Source organism: Piliocolobus tephrosceles, chromosome 3 (genome assembly GCF_002776525.5).
Source record: "Piliocolobus tephrosceles isolate RC106 chromosome 3, ASM277652v3, whole genome shotgun sequence".
Lineage (NCBI taxonomy): Eukaryota > Metazoa > Chordata > Mammalia > Primates > Cercopithecidae > Piliocolobus > Piliocolobus tephrosceles.
The window spans coordinates 148,870,716-148,890,285 of record NC_045436.1 but is presented as its reverse complement, the minus strand read 5'-3'; the positions used below and the strand labels follow the sequence as shown (position 1 = coordinate 148,890,285).

Sequence of the window (19,570 nt, the reverse complement as noted above, 5' to 3'; positions counted from 1 at the left end):
GAATGTTGAACCAGCCTTGCATCCCAGGGATGAAGCCCACTTGATCGTGGTGGATAAGCTTTTTGATGTGCTGCTGAATCCGATTTGCCAGTATTTTATTGAGAATTTTTGCATCGATGTTCATCAGGGATATTGGTCTAAAATTTTTTCCTTCATTTCAACTTGGGTGAATCTGGCAATTATGTGTCTTGGAGTTGCTCTTCTCGAGGAGTATCTTTGTGGTGTTCTCTGTATTTCCTGAATTTGAATGTTGGCCTGCCCTACTAGGTTGGGGAAGTTCTCCTGGATGATATCCTGAAGAGTGTTTTCCAACTTGGTTCCATTTTCCCCCTCACTTTCAGGCACCCCAATCAGACGTAGATTTGGTCTTTTTACATAATCCCATACTTCTTGCAGGCTTTGTTCATTTCTTTTTCTTCTTTTTTCTATTGGTTTCTCTTCTTGCTTCATTTCATTCATTTGATCCTCAATTGCTGATACTCTTTCTTCCAGTTGATTGAGTCAGTTACTGAAGCTTGTGGATTTGTCACGTATATCTCGTGTCATGGTTTTCATCTCTGTCATTTCGTTTATGACCTTCTCTGCATTAATTATTCTAGCTATCAATTCTTCCACTCTTTTTTCAAGATTTTTAGTTTCTTTGCGCTGGGTATGTAATTCCTCCTTTAGCTCTGAGAAGTTTGATGGACTGAAGCCTTCTTCTCTCATCTCGTCAAAGTCATTCTCTGACCAGCTTTGATCCATTGCTGGCGATGAGCTGCGCTCCTTTGCAGGGGGAGATGCGCTCTTATTTTTTGAATTTCCAGCTTTTCTGCCCTGCTTCTTCCCCATCTTTGTGGTTTTATCTGCCTCTGGTCTTTGATGATGGTGACGTACTGATGGGGTTTTGGTATAGGTGTTCTTCCTGTTTGATAGTTTTCCTTCTAATAGTCAGGACCCTCAGCTGTAGGTCTGTTGGAGATTGCCTGAGGTCCACTCCAGACCCTGTTTGCCTGGGTATCAGCAGCAGAGGTTGCAGAAGATAGAATATTGCTGAACAGCGAGTGTACCTGTCTGATTCTTACTTTGGAAGCTTCCTCTCAGGGGTGTACTCCACCCTGTGAGGTGTGGGGTGTCAGACTGCCTCTAGTGGGGGATGTCTCCCAGTTAGGCTACTCAGGGGTCAGGGACCCACTTGAGCAGGCAGTCTGTCTGTTCTCAGATCTCAACCTCCATGTTGGGAGATCCACTGCTCTCTTCAAAGGTGTCAGACAGAGTTGTTTGCGTCTGCACAGGTTTCTGCTGCTTTTTTTGTTGTTGTTTAGCTGTGCCCTGTCCCCAGAGGTGGAGTCTACAGAGACAGGCAGGTTTCCTTGAGCTGCTGTGAGCCCCACCCAGTTCGAGCTTCCCAGCGGCTTTGTTTACCTACTTAAGCCTCAGCAATGGCAGACGCCCCTCCCCCAGCCTCGCTGCTGCCTTGTGGTTAGATTGCAGACTGCTGTGCTAGCAATGAGGGAGGCTCTGTGGCCGTGGGACCCTCCTGGCCAGGTGTGGGTATAATCTCCTGGTGTGCCCATTTGCTTAAAGCGCAGTATTGGGGTGGGAATTACCTGATTTTCCAGGTGTTGTGTGTCTCAGTTCCCCTGGCTAGGAAAAGGGATTCCCTTCCCCCTTGCGCTTCCCAGGTGAGGCAATGCCTCGCCCTGCTTCAGCTCTCGCTGGTCGGGCTGCAGCAGCTGACCAGCACCGATTGTCTGGCACTCCCTAGTGAGATGACCCCAGTACCTCAGTTGAAAATGCAGAAATCACCAGTCTTCTGTGTCGCTCACGCTGGGAGTTGGAGACTGGAGCTGTTCCTATTCGGCCATCTTGCTCCCCTCCTCCCTGTATCTGTTTCAGATCTTGATTTCTAATAACATTCCATAATAAAAAGAATAAGGGTTCCTTAGAGAAATGGATTATTCTGGGACTGGAGTATCTTGTAGTACCAAGAAGTAAGGAGTTGTTTAAAAAAAGGATGGAAGGATAGTAAGTCAAATGGCCCAGGAACCCAACGAAAGAGCTCCCAATGGCCAAAGCTGGAAAACCTTGAGCAAGAAAACAAAGTAGTATTGGATTATAACCCAAAATATAAATAAATATCAATAAGTCCATACTAATATAAATAAACTATTGAATAAATTAATAAATAAGGAAGAAGAAACAAGTCTTCTATGCAGAATAATTTCAAATTATGTAGATTATGTAATGATATAGATAATCTCCCCTAAAGAGGGGAGCATAACTCTCACCCCTTAAATGTGGGCTACACATAATGATTTCCTTCTAACGAGTACAGTATGAAAATGAAGGGAGAGGAATAACTTGAAAGTGGAGAAACCCAACACTGTGTTAGCCAGGTGCTCAAGGTCAGTGTCAACACTCATAAACTATGTTGATGGTAAATACCCTTGATATCATGAAAATGGCACTTAAATTCTGTGATCTTTCTCCCAAAAATCCATAATTCCAGTTTAATAATGAGAAAATTATCAGGTAAATTCCAGTAGCGGTGTATCCTACATAATATGTGACCACACTGTTCTTTATGGTCAAGGTCATCAAAAGCAACTAAAGCCTGAGAAAATGTCACAGCCAAAGGGAACCTCAGGATAAATCAAAAGTAGTGTAATATGGTACCCTAGAGGGAATCCTGAAGCAGGAAAAAGATAGTAAGTATAAATTAAGGAATTCTGAATAAACTATGGGCTTTAGTTCATCAAAATGTACCAATACCGGTTCATTGATTGTAACAAATATACCATACTAATGTAAGATGCTAAAAATAGGGAAAACTAGAGTGTACTCTCCACTTAATTTTGACTGTACTATCCACTCAATTTTTCTTTAAGTCTAAAACTGTTCCCAAAAAATAGTCTATATATATATATATACACTTTAACTTCTGGAGTACATGTGCAGAACATGCTGCAGGTTTGTTACATAGGTATATACATGCCATGGTGGTTTGCTACACCTATCAACCAGTCATCTACATTACATATTTCTTCTAATGCTATCCCTCCCCTAGTCCCCCACCCCCTGACAGGCCCAAGTGTGTGATGTTCCCTTCCCTGTGTCCATGTATTCTCACTGTTCAACTCCCACTTAAGAGTGAGAACATGCGGTGTTTGGTTTTCTGTTCCTGTGTTAGTTTGCTGAGAATGATGGTTTCCAGCTTCATCCATGTCCCTGCAGAGGACATGAACTCATCCTTTTTTTACGGCTACATAGTATTCCATGGTGTATATGTGCCACATTTTCTTTATCCAGTCTATCATTGATGGGTGTTTGGGTTGGTTCCAGGTCTTTGCTATTTTGAACAGTGCCGCAATAAACATACACGTGCATGTGTCTTTATAGTAGAATGATTTATAACCCTTTGGGTTATAAATCCCTGTAATGGGATTGCTGGGTCAAATATTTCTGGTTCTAGATCCTTGAGGAATTGTCACACTGTCTTCCACAATGATTGAGCTAATTTACATTCCCACCAACAGTGTAAAAGTGTTCCCATTTCTCCACATCCTCTCCAGCATCTGTTGTTTTCTGATTTTTTAATGATCACAATTCTAACTGGTGTGAGACGGTATCTCATTGTGGTTTTGATTTGCATCTCTCTAATGACCAGTGATGATGAGCTTTTTATCATGTTTATTGGCTGCATAAGTAGAAAGCTGGAGGCATCATGCTACCTGACTTCAAACTATACTACAGTAACCAAAACAGCATGGTACTGGTACCAAAACAGATACACAGACCAATAGAACAGAACAAAGGCCAGAAATAACACCACACATCTACAACCATCTGATCTGTGACAAATCTGGCAAAAAGAAGTAGTGGATAAAGTATTCCCTATTTAATAAATGGTGTTGGGAAAACTGGCTAGCCATATGCAGAAACTGAAACTGGACCTGTTCCTTACATCTTATACAAAATTTAACTCAAGATGGATTAAAGACTTAAACATAAGACCTAGGACCTTAAAAATCCTAGAAGAAAACCCAGGCAATACCATTCAGGACATAGGCATGGGCAAAGACTTAACATCTAAAACACCAAGAGCAATGGCAACAAAAGCCAAAATTGACAAACAGGATCTAATTAAACTAAAGTGCTTCTATACAGCAGAAGAAACTATCATCAGAGTGAACAGACAACCTACAGAATGGGAGGAAATTTTTGCAATCTATCCATCTGGCAAAGGGCTAATATCCAGAATCTACAAAGAACTTGAACAAATGTACAAGAAAAAAACAACCCCATCAAAAAGTGGGCAAAGTATATAAACAGACACTTCTCAATAGTCTACTAATTTTTTTTAAAACCACTTGAAAATATGACAAAATGTTGAGCTGTCAGACTGGGTTGTTTATTCTTTGTTTCTCTGTTTTTTAGTTTCTCAGAATTAGAAAAATGAAAACTTAGAGCAGACTCATGTACCACGCATTCTGGGAATTCATCATCTTGGGAAATTTTACTGTCAGTTTTCTTGTTTATATTAGCACTGGTAAATCAAACATCTCTTACAGAGTAAGGCCAAAACATAAGCTAAAAATTGTTGAACTTCTTTGCACACAAATATTTCTGCAAATAGGATGAATTTCTAAATGTGAAATTTTATATCTACTGCCAAACTATGTCTTCAAAATGTTATATTCATTTTTATTGGCTCTCTGTCTGAGAGTGCGTGTTTCCTAGTTGCCTAGAAACCATAGGTGTGCTCATTGTTTTCCTCTATCAGTTTAATAAGCAAAAAGATCTTATCACATTTGCACTTTCATTTGCAGTTCTATGGTTGTTAATAGGGTGAGCATTATTATTTTTCATAGTTACATTTATCTTTTTGCATATATGAATTACCTATTCGTGTCCTTTGTCCATTGTTCCATTGCTCTATAACAGCTCTGTATAAATGCTTTGAGTATTATTCTCTTCTCTGATGACTTCATTGACACTTTTCCATTCTTCCTCCCTCTGCTTCTGTGGCCATGCTAAAGGTTGGTGATCCTCAGCTCCACCCTCTTTCCACTCTGTTATTGCCCCTCAAACTATCTAATCCATACAGGTTTCTGATTGCTCTCCTAGAAGAAAGGCACAGGCGGGGCACAATGGCTCACACCTATAATCTCAGCACTTTGGGAGGCTGAGATGGGTGGATCACGAGGTCAAGAGATCAAGACCATCCTGGCCAACATGGTGAAACCCTGTCTCTACTAAAAATACAAAAATTAGCTGATGTGGTGGCACGCACCTGTAGTCCCAGCAACTCGGGCGGCTGAGGCAGGAGAATCACTTGAACCCAGAAGGTGGAGGTTGCAGTGAGCTGAGATCGTGCCACTGCCAGTCCAGCCTGGTGACAGAACTAGACTCTGTCTCAAAAACAAAAAAACAAAAAAAAACAAATAAAAAAAGAAAGAAAAAAGACACAAAAGGAACAGAACCATGACTGTCTTAGCATGACCAACTGTCCTGGCTTATTTGGGACTGGGGTGGAGGCCATTCCTGGGACTTTGAGTGTTCAAACTAGGACAGTCCTGAGCACACAGAAAGAGCTGATCACCCTAAAAGGTTAAGTATTCAGTAAGTATTGACTGAATGAATCCTTGATAACTGCCAGGACTACTATTTCAGCCAGCTTAATCTTTTGGCCCACAGATCCACATCTCTAATTCTTCATGGACCGCACCACTTGAATAACACAGACATGTCCCCCCCCCCTTTTTTTTTTTCTTCTTTGGAGACAGAGTCTCGCTCTGGCACCCAGGCTGGAGTACACTAGTGGGATCTCAGCTCATTGCAACCTCCGCCTCCCAGGCTCAAGGAATTCCCCTGCCTCAGCCTCCCAAGTAGCTGGGATTGTAGGTGCATACCACCATGCCCGGCTAATTTGACATCTCATTTTTAATATGTCCCAAACTCTGTCTCCACTACCCCTCTGAAAACTCGGCTCCATTTGTATTCATTTTCCCAATGAATTCTTTCTCTAGCATTTTAGAATTCCAGTAATCCTTACACATTTCACAGTTCTCAATTTTCTAAGGCAACTGCCAGGGTTAGGATTGTAACCTGTACTTTGGAAGTAATGTAAGTTAACAGCAAACTCCAGAATGGCTCCATTCCATGTGGCTCTGTTAGGCAGCTCTTTCACCCTTATGACTGTTCCCTTTGTTCTAATATTTCTGAAGAATAATGGTTGTGTTCAGTGTTTTCCAAGTAATGAAACTTCCTTGCAGGCAAAAGCATCTTGCAATAAGTAAAAAGTAGCAGAATCATTATTAATATAAGGAGTTCAGCAGTGAGTTTATGTGTGTAAATTTATTAACTATAATTAAACCACAAATGTAGGTTTCAAGAAAGGTAAAACTATAATGTGATTTTGAGAAAGCTGAGAATTGTTAGCTCTCAAAGAAACATGATTGAAGCATCAGTTTAGTTATTCTGCTCTATGTTAGATGAAATTGGTAAATTACCTAATCTATGACTTGACTGCCTCATTTTACGATCAGTGCCAAACACAGCAGACCCTATGTTGACAGTATCACATTCATTTTGTTCATCTGTATGCTTGTATTAGTCAGTTCAGGTGGCAAGGACAAAATACTGTAGACTGTGTAGATTAAACAACAAAAATATTTTTTTCACAGTCTAACTGGAAGTTTAAGATAAGGGTGCCAGCATGGCCAGGTTCCAGTGGGGGCTGTCTGTTTCAGACTAGAATAGGGGACATCTTCTCTCTGTGTCCTCACTTGGCAGAGAGAGCTCTGGTGTCTCTCTTCCAGTAAAGGCACCAGTTCTGTTAGTTTAAGCCTCTGTTCTTATGACCTTATTTAACCTTAATCACCTCCTTAAAAGCCCCATCTTCAACACAGTGACATGGGTAGTTAGGGCTTCAACATACGAATTTTGAGGAGACACAAGTTAGTCCATAGCAATGCTGGCCTTCCTTTATAGAGAAACCGAATTTAAGTAACTCAATTCCTGCAAAGATAGCTACGAACACACTGATTATAATACAAACAGCTTCATTTTTGTAAACTTCTGTTTTACATGTGGATTGCCACCTGCCCTTAAAATACTGCCTGTATTCTCTATAAAGGTGACTCTGTATATCTGTTGCTGGGGTTCCAACTAGCTTGTGCAGTTAACCCAGCATAATTATTTTAAAGCTCTTTTTCTCCACCCCTGGAACATTGATAAGTTTGTACTTATCTGACCACACATTTTCTTACCTTCATGCTACCTGTAAGCAACTACTTGTGCATTTTTTCCTCCCTTCTGGCCTCTGTCTTTCCAATCAAGAAATACTTCATTTTTCTATCTATCCAGCTGTACCTCTCAGCATTTGTTTCTGTTCTGTGTATATATGTATCAGTATGCCATATATACGTGTTTCTCTATAAACTGTATTTCAATAATGATACTTTATGTATTGCCAAGTGCTTTACATTTCAGAGTGCTTTCACCCTCACCTGTTTGACTCTCACGATGCACCAGAGGAGGTATGTGGCCAGATAAATATACAAAGGAACAGTTTTATCTCTGTTAACAAATATGAAAGCTGAAACTCAGAGAGGCAAAACAATCTGCTTACGTCACTCCTAATGCCTTGCCTTCTACTAACCTCAAAATATTCTTTCTTTATCTGCAGATTAGATTAAGTATTTGTACCCATGAATGTATCCCTTTGTTGATATATCCTATTTCAGAGACTCATATTTGTAATACGTGAAACACAGGCTCACTGTATACACATTGTGGGAAATTGATTTTTTTTTTTTTTGCCCATAGAGAAATGCCAGTAAATATCAAATTATTATCGACCATCAGAACCATCATGGATATCTGGATAATTGAATGTTTTGGAATGAAAAATGCTTAATGTGCTAGATATATCTGCTAACACTCATTCTTGGCAACCCTGCATACAAGCGTGTATCTGTAATAACTGAGAAATGAACAGTTTTCCAAAAATATTACCCTCATGTCTATTGGTGCCAAAAATATGACCTTTTTTATCTAGATTACCTTTAATATGGACATTATTTTAACAGGGAATGTTTTAGTCACTTGTCATTATTATTTTGCAATTTATTATCATTTTCCCATCTCCGCCTGTGTTAGAGTTCTCCAGAGAAACAAAGTCAATCGAATATATGTAGATGATTTATTATAGGGCATTGGCTCATGCAACTGTGGAGTCTGACAGGCCTCATGACCTGCCATCTGCAGACTGGAGACCTAGGGAAGCTGGTGGTATAAATTCCAGTCCAACTGCAAAGGCCAAAGAAACAGCAGTGCCAATGGAATAAGTCCCAGCCCAAGAGCAGAAGATCAATATCTCAGCTCAACAGTCAGGCAGAGAGAACAAATTCTCCTTTACTCTGTCTTTTGGTTCTCTTCAGGCCCTCAATGGATTGGATGATACATACGCAGTTGGGGAGGGCCATCTGCTTTACTCAGTCTACCAATTGAAGTGCTAATCTCATCCAGAAACAACATCACATACCCAACCAGAAATCATGTTAAGTGAAATATCTGGGCATCCTGTGGTCCAGTCATGTCGACACACAGAATTAACCATCACATCTCCATTTCTCCATTTCCTCTTTCTACTTGTGACATGAGAAACTTAAAGTTTGAGTAATTGAGTTGTAATATACTTCTAAATAAAGTATCCTGTTTGTGTTACACATTTAAATAGATGTATAGGTGCTGCTTGACTTCTAAATCATTGAGAAAATAATGTTAAATTGTGAATAAGGTGTTACTGGCTCTTTGGCGGGATTCAGGTGGTCTCACTCTACAGTAGAGTTCTTAACGCTGACCATGAGCTCCAGGGAAGACATCACAACCACCATTGTCCTCTCATCCAAAAGAATAAATCAGGTGGAAAGAATACCAACACCCAGGGCTATAACACTGAACATGCCATAGCCCTTGTGCACAGTGCCCCCTGGAGTTGTGCAGTGCACAGCCTGCACATTCATACATGGTAGCCCTGCCAAGGGTACTGGCTACAAGAGGTATCACAGTCAAATGAGCTACTCTAAGATACTTTCAAAGGGGAAAGTAGTACAATAACTTGATGAAGTAGAAAGAATGGGGATATTGAATTTAAAGCCCCATATTCAAATGCTGGTACTACCATGTCTTCTGGGAAACATGGCCTTGGGCAAGCCTGCTGAGGTCTGGGAGCCTTAGTGTCTCTCCCTACTTCACAGATTCTTGAGTGTCAAATGAGATCATATATGAAGGAAAATTGTGCATAAAATCACAAAATTTTATTGTAATAAATAGAAGCTTATAGAAAGAGAGAAACAGACCCTCCTGCCTTGCTCCGGTGACTGGGTTGTGGGAACAGGGCATTTAAAGAGTGTGTGCTTCAGCTCGTTACAGCACCAGTTTGTGGAGGAGGATGAGTGAAGATCTCTTTTCCTTTACAGCTCTCCCATGAGCAATGGCTCATAAGCAGCAGTCCAGGAAGCAGCTGCCTCATGCCCAGCAAAGCATGGCATCCATAACCCCAAATACTCTATCCTCACCTGTCTTTCCTGACATCCTACCACAGAGTAAAGTCAAGGACACACTGAGCTCATCAACACCTTCAAGAATACTTATTCCTGTATTCTGTTTGGTACAATACAAACTGCATGCCATAGACTCAGACCCCAAAGATTCTCAGTTGCAAGCCCAGGCAGAGCTAACTGCACATGATGAGCAGAGTGGAGAGAAATCAATATTTGCCCAATGGAAAAGAAAAAAAATCAATTGAGAGGAGGGAAAATGTTATCTCTAAGCCTTTGAAAGCAGTGGCTTAGATGTAGCTATATCAGCATGTAAAGAAGGAAAATGAGATTTTAAGAAGTAGAGAGTCTTTTTACATTTAAGTTCCTAGTTCTAAAGAGCTCAATAGTTCAGAAAGTATTTTTAATTGTGGTGAAATTCATACAACATAAAATTAACCATTTTAAAGTGAACAATTCAGTGGCATTTACTACATTTACAGTGTTGTACAAACACCACCTCTATCCAGTTCCAAAACATCAGGAAGTGTTTGTTAAGTCTGAGAAATTTTTCTTAGATTTTTTCAGCCTTTTGGACTTAACTCCCCAGATTGTATTTGAGTGTTGTACTGTTGCTTTCTGCCTAGCTGATATTATGTGTCTTCAGTGTTTAAGAATAGGCCAATTTAAATGTGTTTCCACATTTGGTAAGGTGGATGGGAGAGAGGTGACTATAGATTTCTACAGACAGGCAAAATCCCATATGTTTATTTCCACATATGTATTGACAGAATGTTTAAACTATTCAATAAAAAATAGAAAATTATTTCAGTCATATGCATTTCTTCTGTCTAGGGTCATAGGCAGATGGATCAATAGTGTAACTCATAAAAATGGACTTCAATGCAAAATTGAATGTAGTCTCTCATCTCTGCACCAAGTTTTTCCCTACAAACTGGCAAAGTTGGTTTAACTAAGCAAAAAGCAAGCTTTTTGAGAATTGGGGTCAGAAGGATGTGGAAAATCTGTTTCTCTTTCAGTGACTGGAATGAATACTCTATTGCCAGTGAACAGAGAAGGATGCCTTCTTGTTCATAGCTGCTGTGGCTGCCCTAAAGTCATTCATGGATACTCCCCATGGTTGCAGAGCTAAGGAATAGTCTAATTGGGAAACAAAACAGTGGAATCCATCTTGCTGCCTAGAGTTTAACTGCTAGCCTCTTGAACTTGGTCTTCCATCTCCACCTCTGCTCTGATCCATTGACCATATGAGCTGGACTTTGCAACTGAGTTGGACTGCCCCCTTCTGTAAATTGACTCTGGTCCTGGTAAAATATTTGTGTGTTGCCTTATTTGTAAATATTTGTGTGTTATTTTAGAACTGTGACTACACACACACACACACACACAGAAACCAAAATATCTTACTGAAAAATGTGGAAGCAAAATTCATTTTTGCTGTTTGTCTAATAGCAAGATAAGACTGAGGTAGAATCCTGTCTTAGACTCCTAAAAATTAACTGATTCATGATTTATGAGCATTCCACCTAAAGGAAGAATCAATAGAGAGAAGGAAAAGAGTAAGGGAGAACAATCCAATAAGTAACTTGAAGCCTGTAGCACATTATTACTTTTCTGAAGTTCTATATTACCACTTTATATATAGTAGGTGCTCAATATATATTTGTTATTTGAATGGGATTAGGATATTTTTTTCTTTAGTAATCTTTAAGGAACATTTTGCCTTACTATATTTATTACACAATTACAGTATTTGGTACCAGGTGCTCAACTGAAAGAAATGATTATTTTTAAATAGCCCTTGATTTTTGAAATGATCCACTGTGGTCCAGGCTCTGCCCCTTTGGTACTTGCTAACCATTCCTCATGAGACCACATTTGCACTGCCCATAGCAATGGCTGTCAAATTCTGAATTCCTTTGGAACCTCATTTTAAAATGCAGTTTCCTTGGAATCTTCACTCACAATGTTCCTTCCATCTGAGAATGGACCTAGCAACCTACATTTTAGCAAGTACCCTGGGTGATCCAGATGTAGATGATCTGTGGAGCATATTTTAGAAACCCATCCATAGATTTGACTGAACCCTAGTCTCTAGGACCAGCCTTGTTTAGAGCAGAAAGAAGTTGAAGAACCAATAGTACATTGCTGTGCAATCATGATGGTGCTGTCCAGGGACAAGATCTTGTTTCTGTACTCTCTATTTTGTCCTCTTCCCTGCTTCATGCCCAAAACCCAGCTGGTCTTGCCTTGGATTGTAGTAACTAGTCCATGATATTCCAAGACTGAATTGGCTACTAGATGGAGTGTTGTCAATTACTAAATCCCATATTTAATGTGCGGTCTATCTACCTGGTCCTCCACCAATGACCAAACTCCATCTGTATACTTTTTTGAATTCTACCAATGTCTACTGCTTAGACATTCTCTTATTCCCTATTTCGCCCATGTGGGTCTGTTTGATGGCACATCCCAGCATTAAAACCTCATTCTTAGTGGCATACAGCCCCAACTAAGAGCGCTGACTGTCCAGAATTAGGCAAGATAATGGGATAATCACCAGGTTGGTTACCCTAAAAAAGATAATGTTCCTCTGTATATGTGGTAAAATGAAAGGCCATACCTATTTGTTTAGCATAAGAGATTTTGGAAGAGGGAACCATTAGAGAAGTTTGGGAAACAACTTGAGATACATCATTTTTGTTATATAAACCTGTTATCAAGATTGGCCCAATGTAGACTAAATAGAAGTGCTCTTAATTGGCCTTCAGGCAAATACAGTGGCTTGGGATTAGCACACCCTCTGTAGAACCCTCATATATCATGCTGAAATAATGGATACCAATAATGTGGCATCCCTCCATTCTAGCCCCTTCCAGAGCGACTTTTGCAGCCAAAAAGAACTGCTAGGTTAGATCTACTTCCTTTTTGGTCATTGAGACTAGTACTGAGGAGGCTTGAGCTTGAGGCAGTGAATTCAGGTGCTCACAGTCACCTCAGTAAACCAGTTATATGAGATGGCTTATGTGCTAAGGAGAGAGAGAGGGCATGGTCCAACCAAAGATATGTTTATACAGTACCTGCTTAAGGAATACGGCTGAAATGAGTATTGCTCACAAAACCGGTACCTTCCCAAATTGTTACTCTACCTATTGAGAGCTGAACTATTTTACTTGACTACAGAGAGAAGCTTCAGAGAAGAGCAGAACAAACTTTAATGATTTCTTTCTCTGTCTTGGTTCATTCATTTAGTCAACAACTGTGTGTTTTAATCCTTTCTATAGCTAGGAATAAACAGCTCTGGCCTCTCCCTCAGAGAGCTTACTAGTGTGTTGTAGAGTTTAGGTCATGCATTTATGTGGACACAGATCTACCAAGGACTTCTCTTACTCTTTCAGCTGCCTGTATCTGATGAAAAGGACACTGTGAATACTGGATAGGCAGGAGAAGCAGTCAGAAGTGCCCCCTAGGGAAACCAAACCTGAAATTCACTTTCCAGTGAATAAACACAGCTTGATGTTTATGCTAAAATGCTAATCAACAAGAGGAAAGGGCAAAAGTGCCCCCAGATTGAACAGAAAGTGTCTCATGGATACAATAAAGCAGACAAATTGCTTTGGTTACTGTAGGCTTATGTAAGAGGTCCTTTGTGTTCCCTCCTTTTTTCTACTAGGTAAGATGAAGATTAATTGAAATGCCAAGTGCTATCTAAGCTAATAGTTTTATTAGCTTAAACCGGAAGTTCAGCCACCTGGAGGACTTGCTAAAACATAGATTGCTCAGCTCTGTAACCAGAGTTTATTTTTTAGTAGCTCTGGGATGGGGCTTGAGAATTCACATGTTCCCAGGTGTTGTGGATGCTGCTGGTTCCAGGTCCATACTGTGAGAACCACTGGCTTAAGCAGACAGTTTCAGCAACCTTGAAAGTGTTGTTCCACAAAGCAAATCGGCAGTACTACTAATTTCTTTTAAAGATGGAGTCTCACTATGTTGCCCAGGCTGGAGTGCAATGGCACAATCTCAGCTCACTGCAACTTCTGCCTTCCAGGTTGAAGCGATTCTCCTGCCTCAGCCTCCCTAGTAGCTGGGATTACTAGCATGCACCTGGCTAGTTTTTGTATTTTTAGTAGAGACAGGGTTTAACCATTTTGGCCAGGCTGATCTCAAACTCCTGACCTAAGGTGATCCTCCCACCTTGGCCTCCCAAAGTGCTGGGATCACAAGTGTGAGGCACCATGCCCGGCCTACACCACTAAATTTAAAATGTTCACATACCTGCTGTTTTTCTCACTACAAAATAATATATATGTATACCAAAAAAAGGTTTTTAATAAAAAATAATAAACTTATTTAATGACCTATGTAAATTTGAAACCACCCAAAGATAGCCATTAATAACCTTGCTTTACATTTTTATAAAATGTTTCTTATGTATGTTTGTGTATGCATATATACGTGATATTCTCTCTAACATATGTACATAATATTCTCTCTCTTCTCTCTATATATAAATATCAAAATCACTGGAATCATCTTTTATTTTTTTGAGACAGAGTCTCATTCTGTTTACCAGGCTGGAGTGCAGTGGCGCATTCTTGGCTCACTGCAAGCTTCTTCTCCCAGGTTCAAGCGATTCTTGTGCCTCAGCCTCCCAAGTAGCTGAGATTGCAGTCACATGCCACCACGCCTGGCTAATTTTTGTATTTTTCAGTAGAGATAGGGTTTCATCATGTTGGACAGGCTGGTCTCGAGCTCCCGGCTTCAAGTGATCCACCCGCCTCAGACTCCCAAAGTACTGGGATTCCAGGCGAGAGCCATCGCACTCAGCCTGGAATCATCTTATGTATACCATTCCATAACTTACACTTTTCATTTAATATGTATTTGTAAACATCTTTCTAAGTCAATATATTTGTATGATACAATTTAGTACATCTTTTGAATGAACATTTAGGTTATTAGGCAATTATTTCAAAGAAACCAATTCAGCATAAGTATTTTTGGAAGTATTTGCATCCTTAATTATTTCCTAAAGACAAATTCTCAGAAGAAAAAAATGCAAAGTAAAAAGTTATATAGATTTTTAGGGCTCTAAATACATATTGCCTGATTAGGCTTCTAATGCTAGATGATTTTACAGGCCCATCAGCACTCTATGGTTATTTTCTCTCACTTTGACATGAGGCTGAGTACATATTTGTTCATTGTTTTTCTGTGAGAGGTTTCTTTTGCCAATTTAATAGAGAGAAAATGCTCTCTTGTTTACATTTTGAATTTTTTTTTTTTAATTACCAGTGGGGTTACTAGTAGTATCACATTCAGTGATGTCATACTTCTTTTTATTGTAGGGGTGTGAATCTGAAGCTTAGGATTATGCTATCAATTCTTGACAGAGCAGTTATTTGGTTTGAGGCTTTACATGTTTGACATTTTTAAGGTCTAGCACATCATTTTTCTTTGATATGAACAAACAGATCTCAGAGTAGATCAGCTTTTGTTGTATTACGTAAACTTTGAGAAAGTAAATTGGCTGCAAAAATTCTTTATTTTGAATTGATCTGATGTGATATGGAGTCTCATTTCTCAGCCTATGAATAATTTGTTGTAATATAATTGATCTAATTTTACTTAGGAAATCAACTATCCACTGTGACCAAAAGAGAAAACTGATGGAGCAATGTATCTTGTTATCTATTGATTAATATTTATTCAGTGACCATGTGATGTGAATACTAAAATGAACTTTCTTGGTGATACACTAAATTGAACTTTCTTGTTGATACACAGGGACTATTAGGTGAAAAATATGGGAATATCCGAATCCCTGGAGAAGTTGAAGCCTCAGAGTTTGAAATGATTTTGGATGCCGCCATAGAGGCAAAGCTGGAGACCAAGTTGCTGGAGGAGTGGTACTGTCGAGATGAGAACTCGGTGCCAGCAGCCTATTACCTCAGACCCAAGGCAGAAATGCTGAAAAGCAATAGAAATGCAGTAAGCTGCCTTTCCCTCCAGCCTATGGATCTGTCCATTACTACATTTATTACCGTTTACGTCATCCAGGGATGGTTCTGCACAGAAAAGACAGAGTAGATAGAAAGTTACTCTGCCCTAGGCCCCAAGTTTTCCTTTTCTTTTTTTTTTTCTTTTGAGACGGAGTCTCGCTCTGCGACCCAGGCTGGAGTGCAGTGGCTGGATCTCAGCTCACTGCAAGCTCCGCCTCCCGGGTTCACGCCATTCTCCTGCCTCAGCCTACCGAGTAGCTGGGACTACAGGTGCCCGCCACCTCGCCTGGCTAGTTTTTTGTATTTTTTTAGTAGAGACGGGGTTTCATCATGTTAGCCAGGATGGTCTCGATATCCTGACCTCGTGATCCGCCCGTCTCGGCCTCCCAATGTGCTGGGATTATAGGCTTGAGCCACCGCGCCCGGCGCAAGTTTTCCTTTTAAAACTAAATCCACACTGATCCTTAGGGAAACACAAATGAAAGCCACAATGCCAAGTCACTTTACACCTGTTAGGATGGCCATCAAAAAGTCAAAAGATAGTAGGCGTTAGAGAGGATGTGAAGAAAAAGGAACCCTGGTACACTGTTGGTGGGACTGTACATTGGGGCAGCCTCTGTGGGAAACAGTATAGCAGTTCCTCAAAAAATTAAAAATTGGACTACCCACTTCTGGGTATATATCCAAAGGCAATAAAATCACTGTCTTGAAGATACATCCGTACTCCCAGGTTCATTGCAGAATTGTTCACAATAGCCAAGATATGGAAACAGTCTAAGTGTCTGTCAGCAAATGAAAAGATAAAGACAATGTAGAAGGAAATTAAGGAACATTTATATACACACATACTGTGATATTATTCAGTCTTTTTAAAAGAAAGCAATCCTACCATTTACAGCAACATGGATGAACCTGGAGGACATTATGCTAAGTGAATTAAGCCAGGCCCAGAAAGACAAATACCGTATGATCTCACTTATATGTGGAATCTAAAAATGTTGAGTTCGTGGTAATGGAGAGTAGAAGTGTGTTTACAAAGGTCTGGGATTTAGAGGAAATGGAGAGATGTTGGTCAAAGGGCACAAACTTTCATGGTGACTATAGTTAATTATAAACCTGAAATTGGCTGACAGAGTAGATCTCAAGTGTTCTTACCACCCACCAAAACAAAGGTAATTATGTGAGGTGGTGGATTTGTTAGTTAACTTGATTGTGGTAACCATTTCACAGTATATACATGTATCGAAACATCACATTGTGCACCTTTAAAAATTGAATGAAAAAAACTAAATCCAAAACTAAGAAACTATGACTTGTCACTCACCTTTCCATTTAGCATCTCTGACTTTCCTTCTAGTCTAATTTTCCTTATTCCTGAAGTATATCCTTTATAAGTTCCATCAAAGAAGGTTTACTAATGATACTGATTTTTACTTATTAATATTGGTATTATTAAATAATTAATAATTTAATGAAATAATTGATCATTAATTCTTAATATTAATTGGTTAAATTTCCATTAATGAAGCTCCCTTTGTTTACTTATCTAAAAAGTTATTGTTTTGCCACTTTTCTATAATGTGTCCATTTATTCTGATTCGTATATGTCATGCTTCCTGTATCTGCGAATTCATATAGTCTCTTAATTCTAGAAAATTCTCAGTCATCATCTCATCAAACAATGCCTCTCCTCTATTACCTCTGCTCTTTCTTTGTGCTACTTAATTATGTTTGCCTTTGGCCATCTCAGTCTGTCCTCTACGGCTTCTATTTCTCTTTCACATAATCAATGAAAAGGGATCATTTCACATGATCAGGTAGGTTTACCCCAATATTCCCACCCAGAGAAACAACATTCTTACAGATAATTACTTTGAATAATACGTGTGAGGGTGAAGAAGAAAAAAATTAAGAAAATTGATCATGTGAAACTGATCATAATCATATCATCATAATCATGATCAGTTTCACATGATCAATTTTCTTATCTCTGTGCTGCTTTCCAGAAGATAACTTCAGATTATTTTTCCAGTTCACCAATTTTTTCTTCAGCTGTGTTCACTCTGTCTGTACATTGAGTTTTCAAGTTTGACAGTTATAGTTTTTATTTTATGAAACGTTCATGTGTGCGTTTGTTTTCTGTGGGAGGAAGGCCTTTGTAAAATCTACCTAGCTATTATTTATAGTCTCTTTTTAAATTTTAACTTAATATTTTTTCTTTAACATTTTAAACAGTCCATTTATATTCATGCATCTTATGGAGAGTGATGGAGTGATTCATGCTTGAGCATGATGGAAACATTGTTTTCTACTTTCCAACCTGGCTCCCAAGTTTATGATATGTCCCTTAAAAGCAAATGAAAGAGGAAGAGAGGAAGGGTGAACCTGTTCACTGAGTAGAATATTTAGGGAGATTGCAAAGAAGGCATAGATATCCAACCCTCTGCCAAAGAGAATGTCCTTGATTCAGTCAGCACCCACGCAGTTCCAAGAGGACAGCTGTGGGTTACCCGCAGTTCTCCACTTCAGGATCTGTGTATTTGTCATTCTGGTATCCAACATAACACATTTTCTCTGTACAACAGGAAATCAGATCAGAATCCTTGATTTTTCTTCTTTGCCCTCACATGTATTATTCAAAGTAATTATATGTAACAATATTGTTTCTCTGGGTGGGAATATTGGGGTAAACCCAAACCATTTCCCAGTTAAAGATGCCACGAGTAAATATACAAAGCAAAGAACCTGATACCCCAAGAAACCAGTTTATACCATGATCTAGGGGATTTTCTCATATGTTACTATTTAATTTGCTTTAATTGTTTCTTCATTTATTTTTATGATCCACTAGGGAAATTGAGATTATTCCTAAAACCCCACATGATATTTCTGCATAAATTATTATTGAATAAATGAATGTATTAATAAGATTATCATCAAGACTATGTAAATGTTACTTTATTGGTAGGCATTCCTCCCATTTTATCTCCTAGTGGACCATCAAAACAAATGAAGCTAAAACAAATAAAGACAATTAGATATAACATAAGAGCACCTCCCCTTTAACTTTCTCTCCCCTTTCAAAGGACACCAGAGATTATCTTCTTATGGCATTTGTATCAAAACTCAAATGGGAAAAGCATGGTATATAAGAAAGTCCAACAAACACACCCTATTTGGGTGACACCCTTGTGTCATTTGGTCAAGTTCGCATGAAACATGGAAATAATTTCTAACTTTCAGGGTTATCAAGGGGATTAGATTAGACACTGTCTGTAAAGCACCTATCATAGTATTGGCACATAGTGGGCCTTCAAATAATATAAATTTTCTTGTTCTTAAATATTATTTTTCTTTGATGATTATAAGACTAATTTCTCCCTTTTACATCTCTATAGATGCAGCCTTCTGCCAATGCTGAAAATGAGAAGACATGGCAAGAGGTATCAGATGAGATCAAGAAGATATTTAAGGCTGCTGTAAAGCTGTTACACGAAAAGGGTAAAATGAAACACAGCCAGGCTAGGAGGTACCTGTTCTCAGGTAATTTTCCCACACCTTCAGTAAAATAAGAAATAGATCATTAATAGGTACATCTACTGCTTCCCTTTAATGCCCTGCAAATTTAATCTCATTTACTACCTGATGAAATTTAATTTTTCTAAATGTTCCTATGTTCTGGAGAAGCAAATGTTCTTTTGTTTTAATTCATAGAAAAGTCTTCCCTTAACTCGAAGGCTTCTCTAGAAAATGTGATTTTAAAAGAAGACAGAGGTGGCCCCGGATATAACTGACCACATTCTGCCATGATTTCTCCGTTGAGCTGTTCGTTCATCATTCACCCGCTTATCCAGCAAATATTAATGAACCTGTTGGGTTCCTATGTGCCAAGCACTGGGGAGACAATGCTGAGTAAAAAGACAGGGTCTCAGGCCTCCTGCAACTTATTTTTTTAGAGGGAGGAAAATGTTCATAAGTGATAGCCAAGTAGTCAAATAAATGAACGAGATCATATCAAAA

At 39.2% G+C, this 19,570-nt stretch overlaps 1 protein-coding gene across 1 annotated transcript in view; it reads left to right on the top strand.

Annotated features, from left to right (window-relative positions):
- Nucleotides 1–19,570, top strand: part of NWD2 (NACHT and WD repeat domain containing 2) — a 221,674-nt gene that overhangs the window by 186,657 nt on the left and 15,447 nt on the right. Inside the window, exons 4-5 of the mRNA XM_023224679.3 lie at nucleotides 15,336–15,539; nucleotides 18,949–19,093. Coding sequence (XP_023080447.1) covers nucleotides 15,336–15,539; nucleotides 18,949–19,093 — 349 coding nt within the window. The remainder of the gene's footprint in view (nucleotides 1–15,335; nucleotides 15,540–18,948; nucleotides 19,094–19,570) is intronic.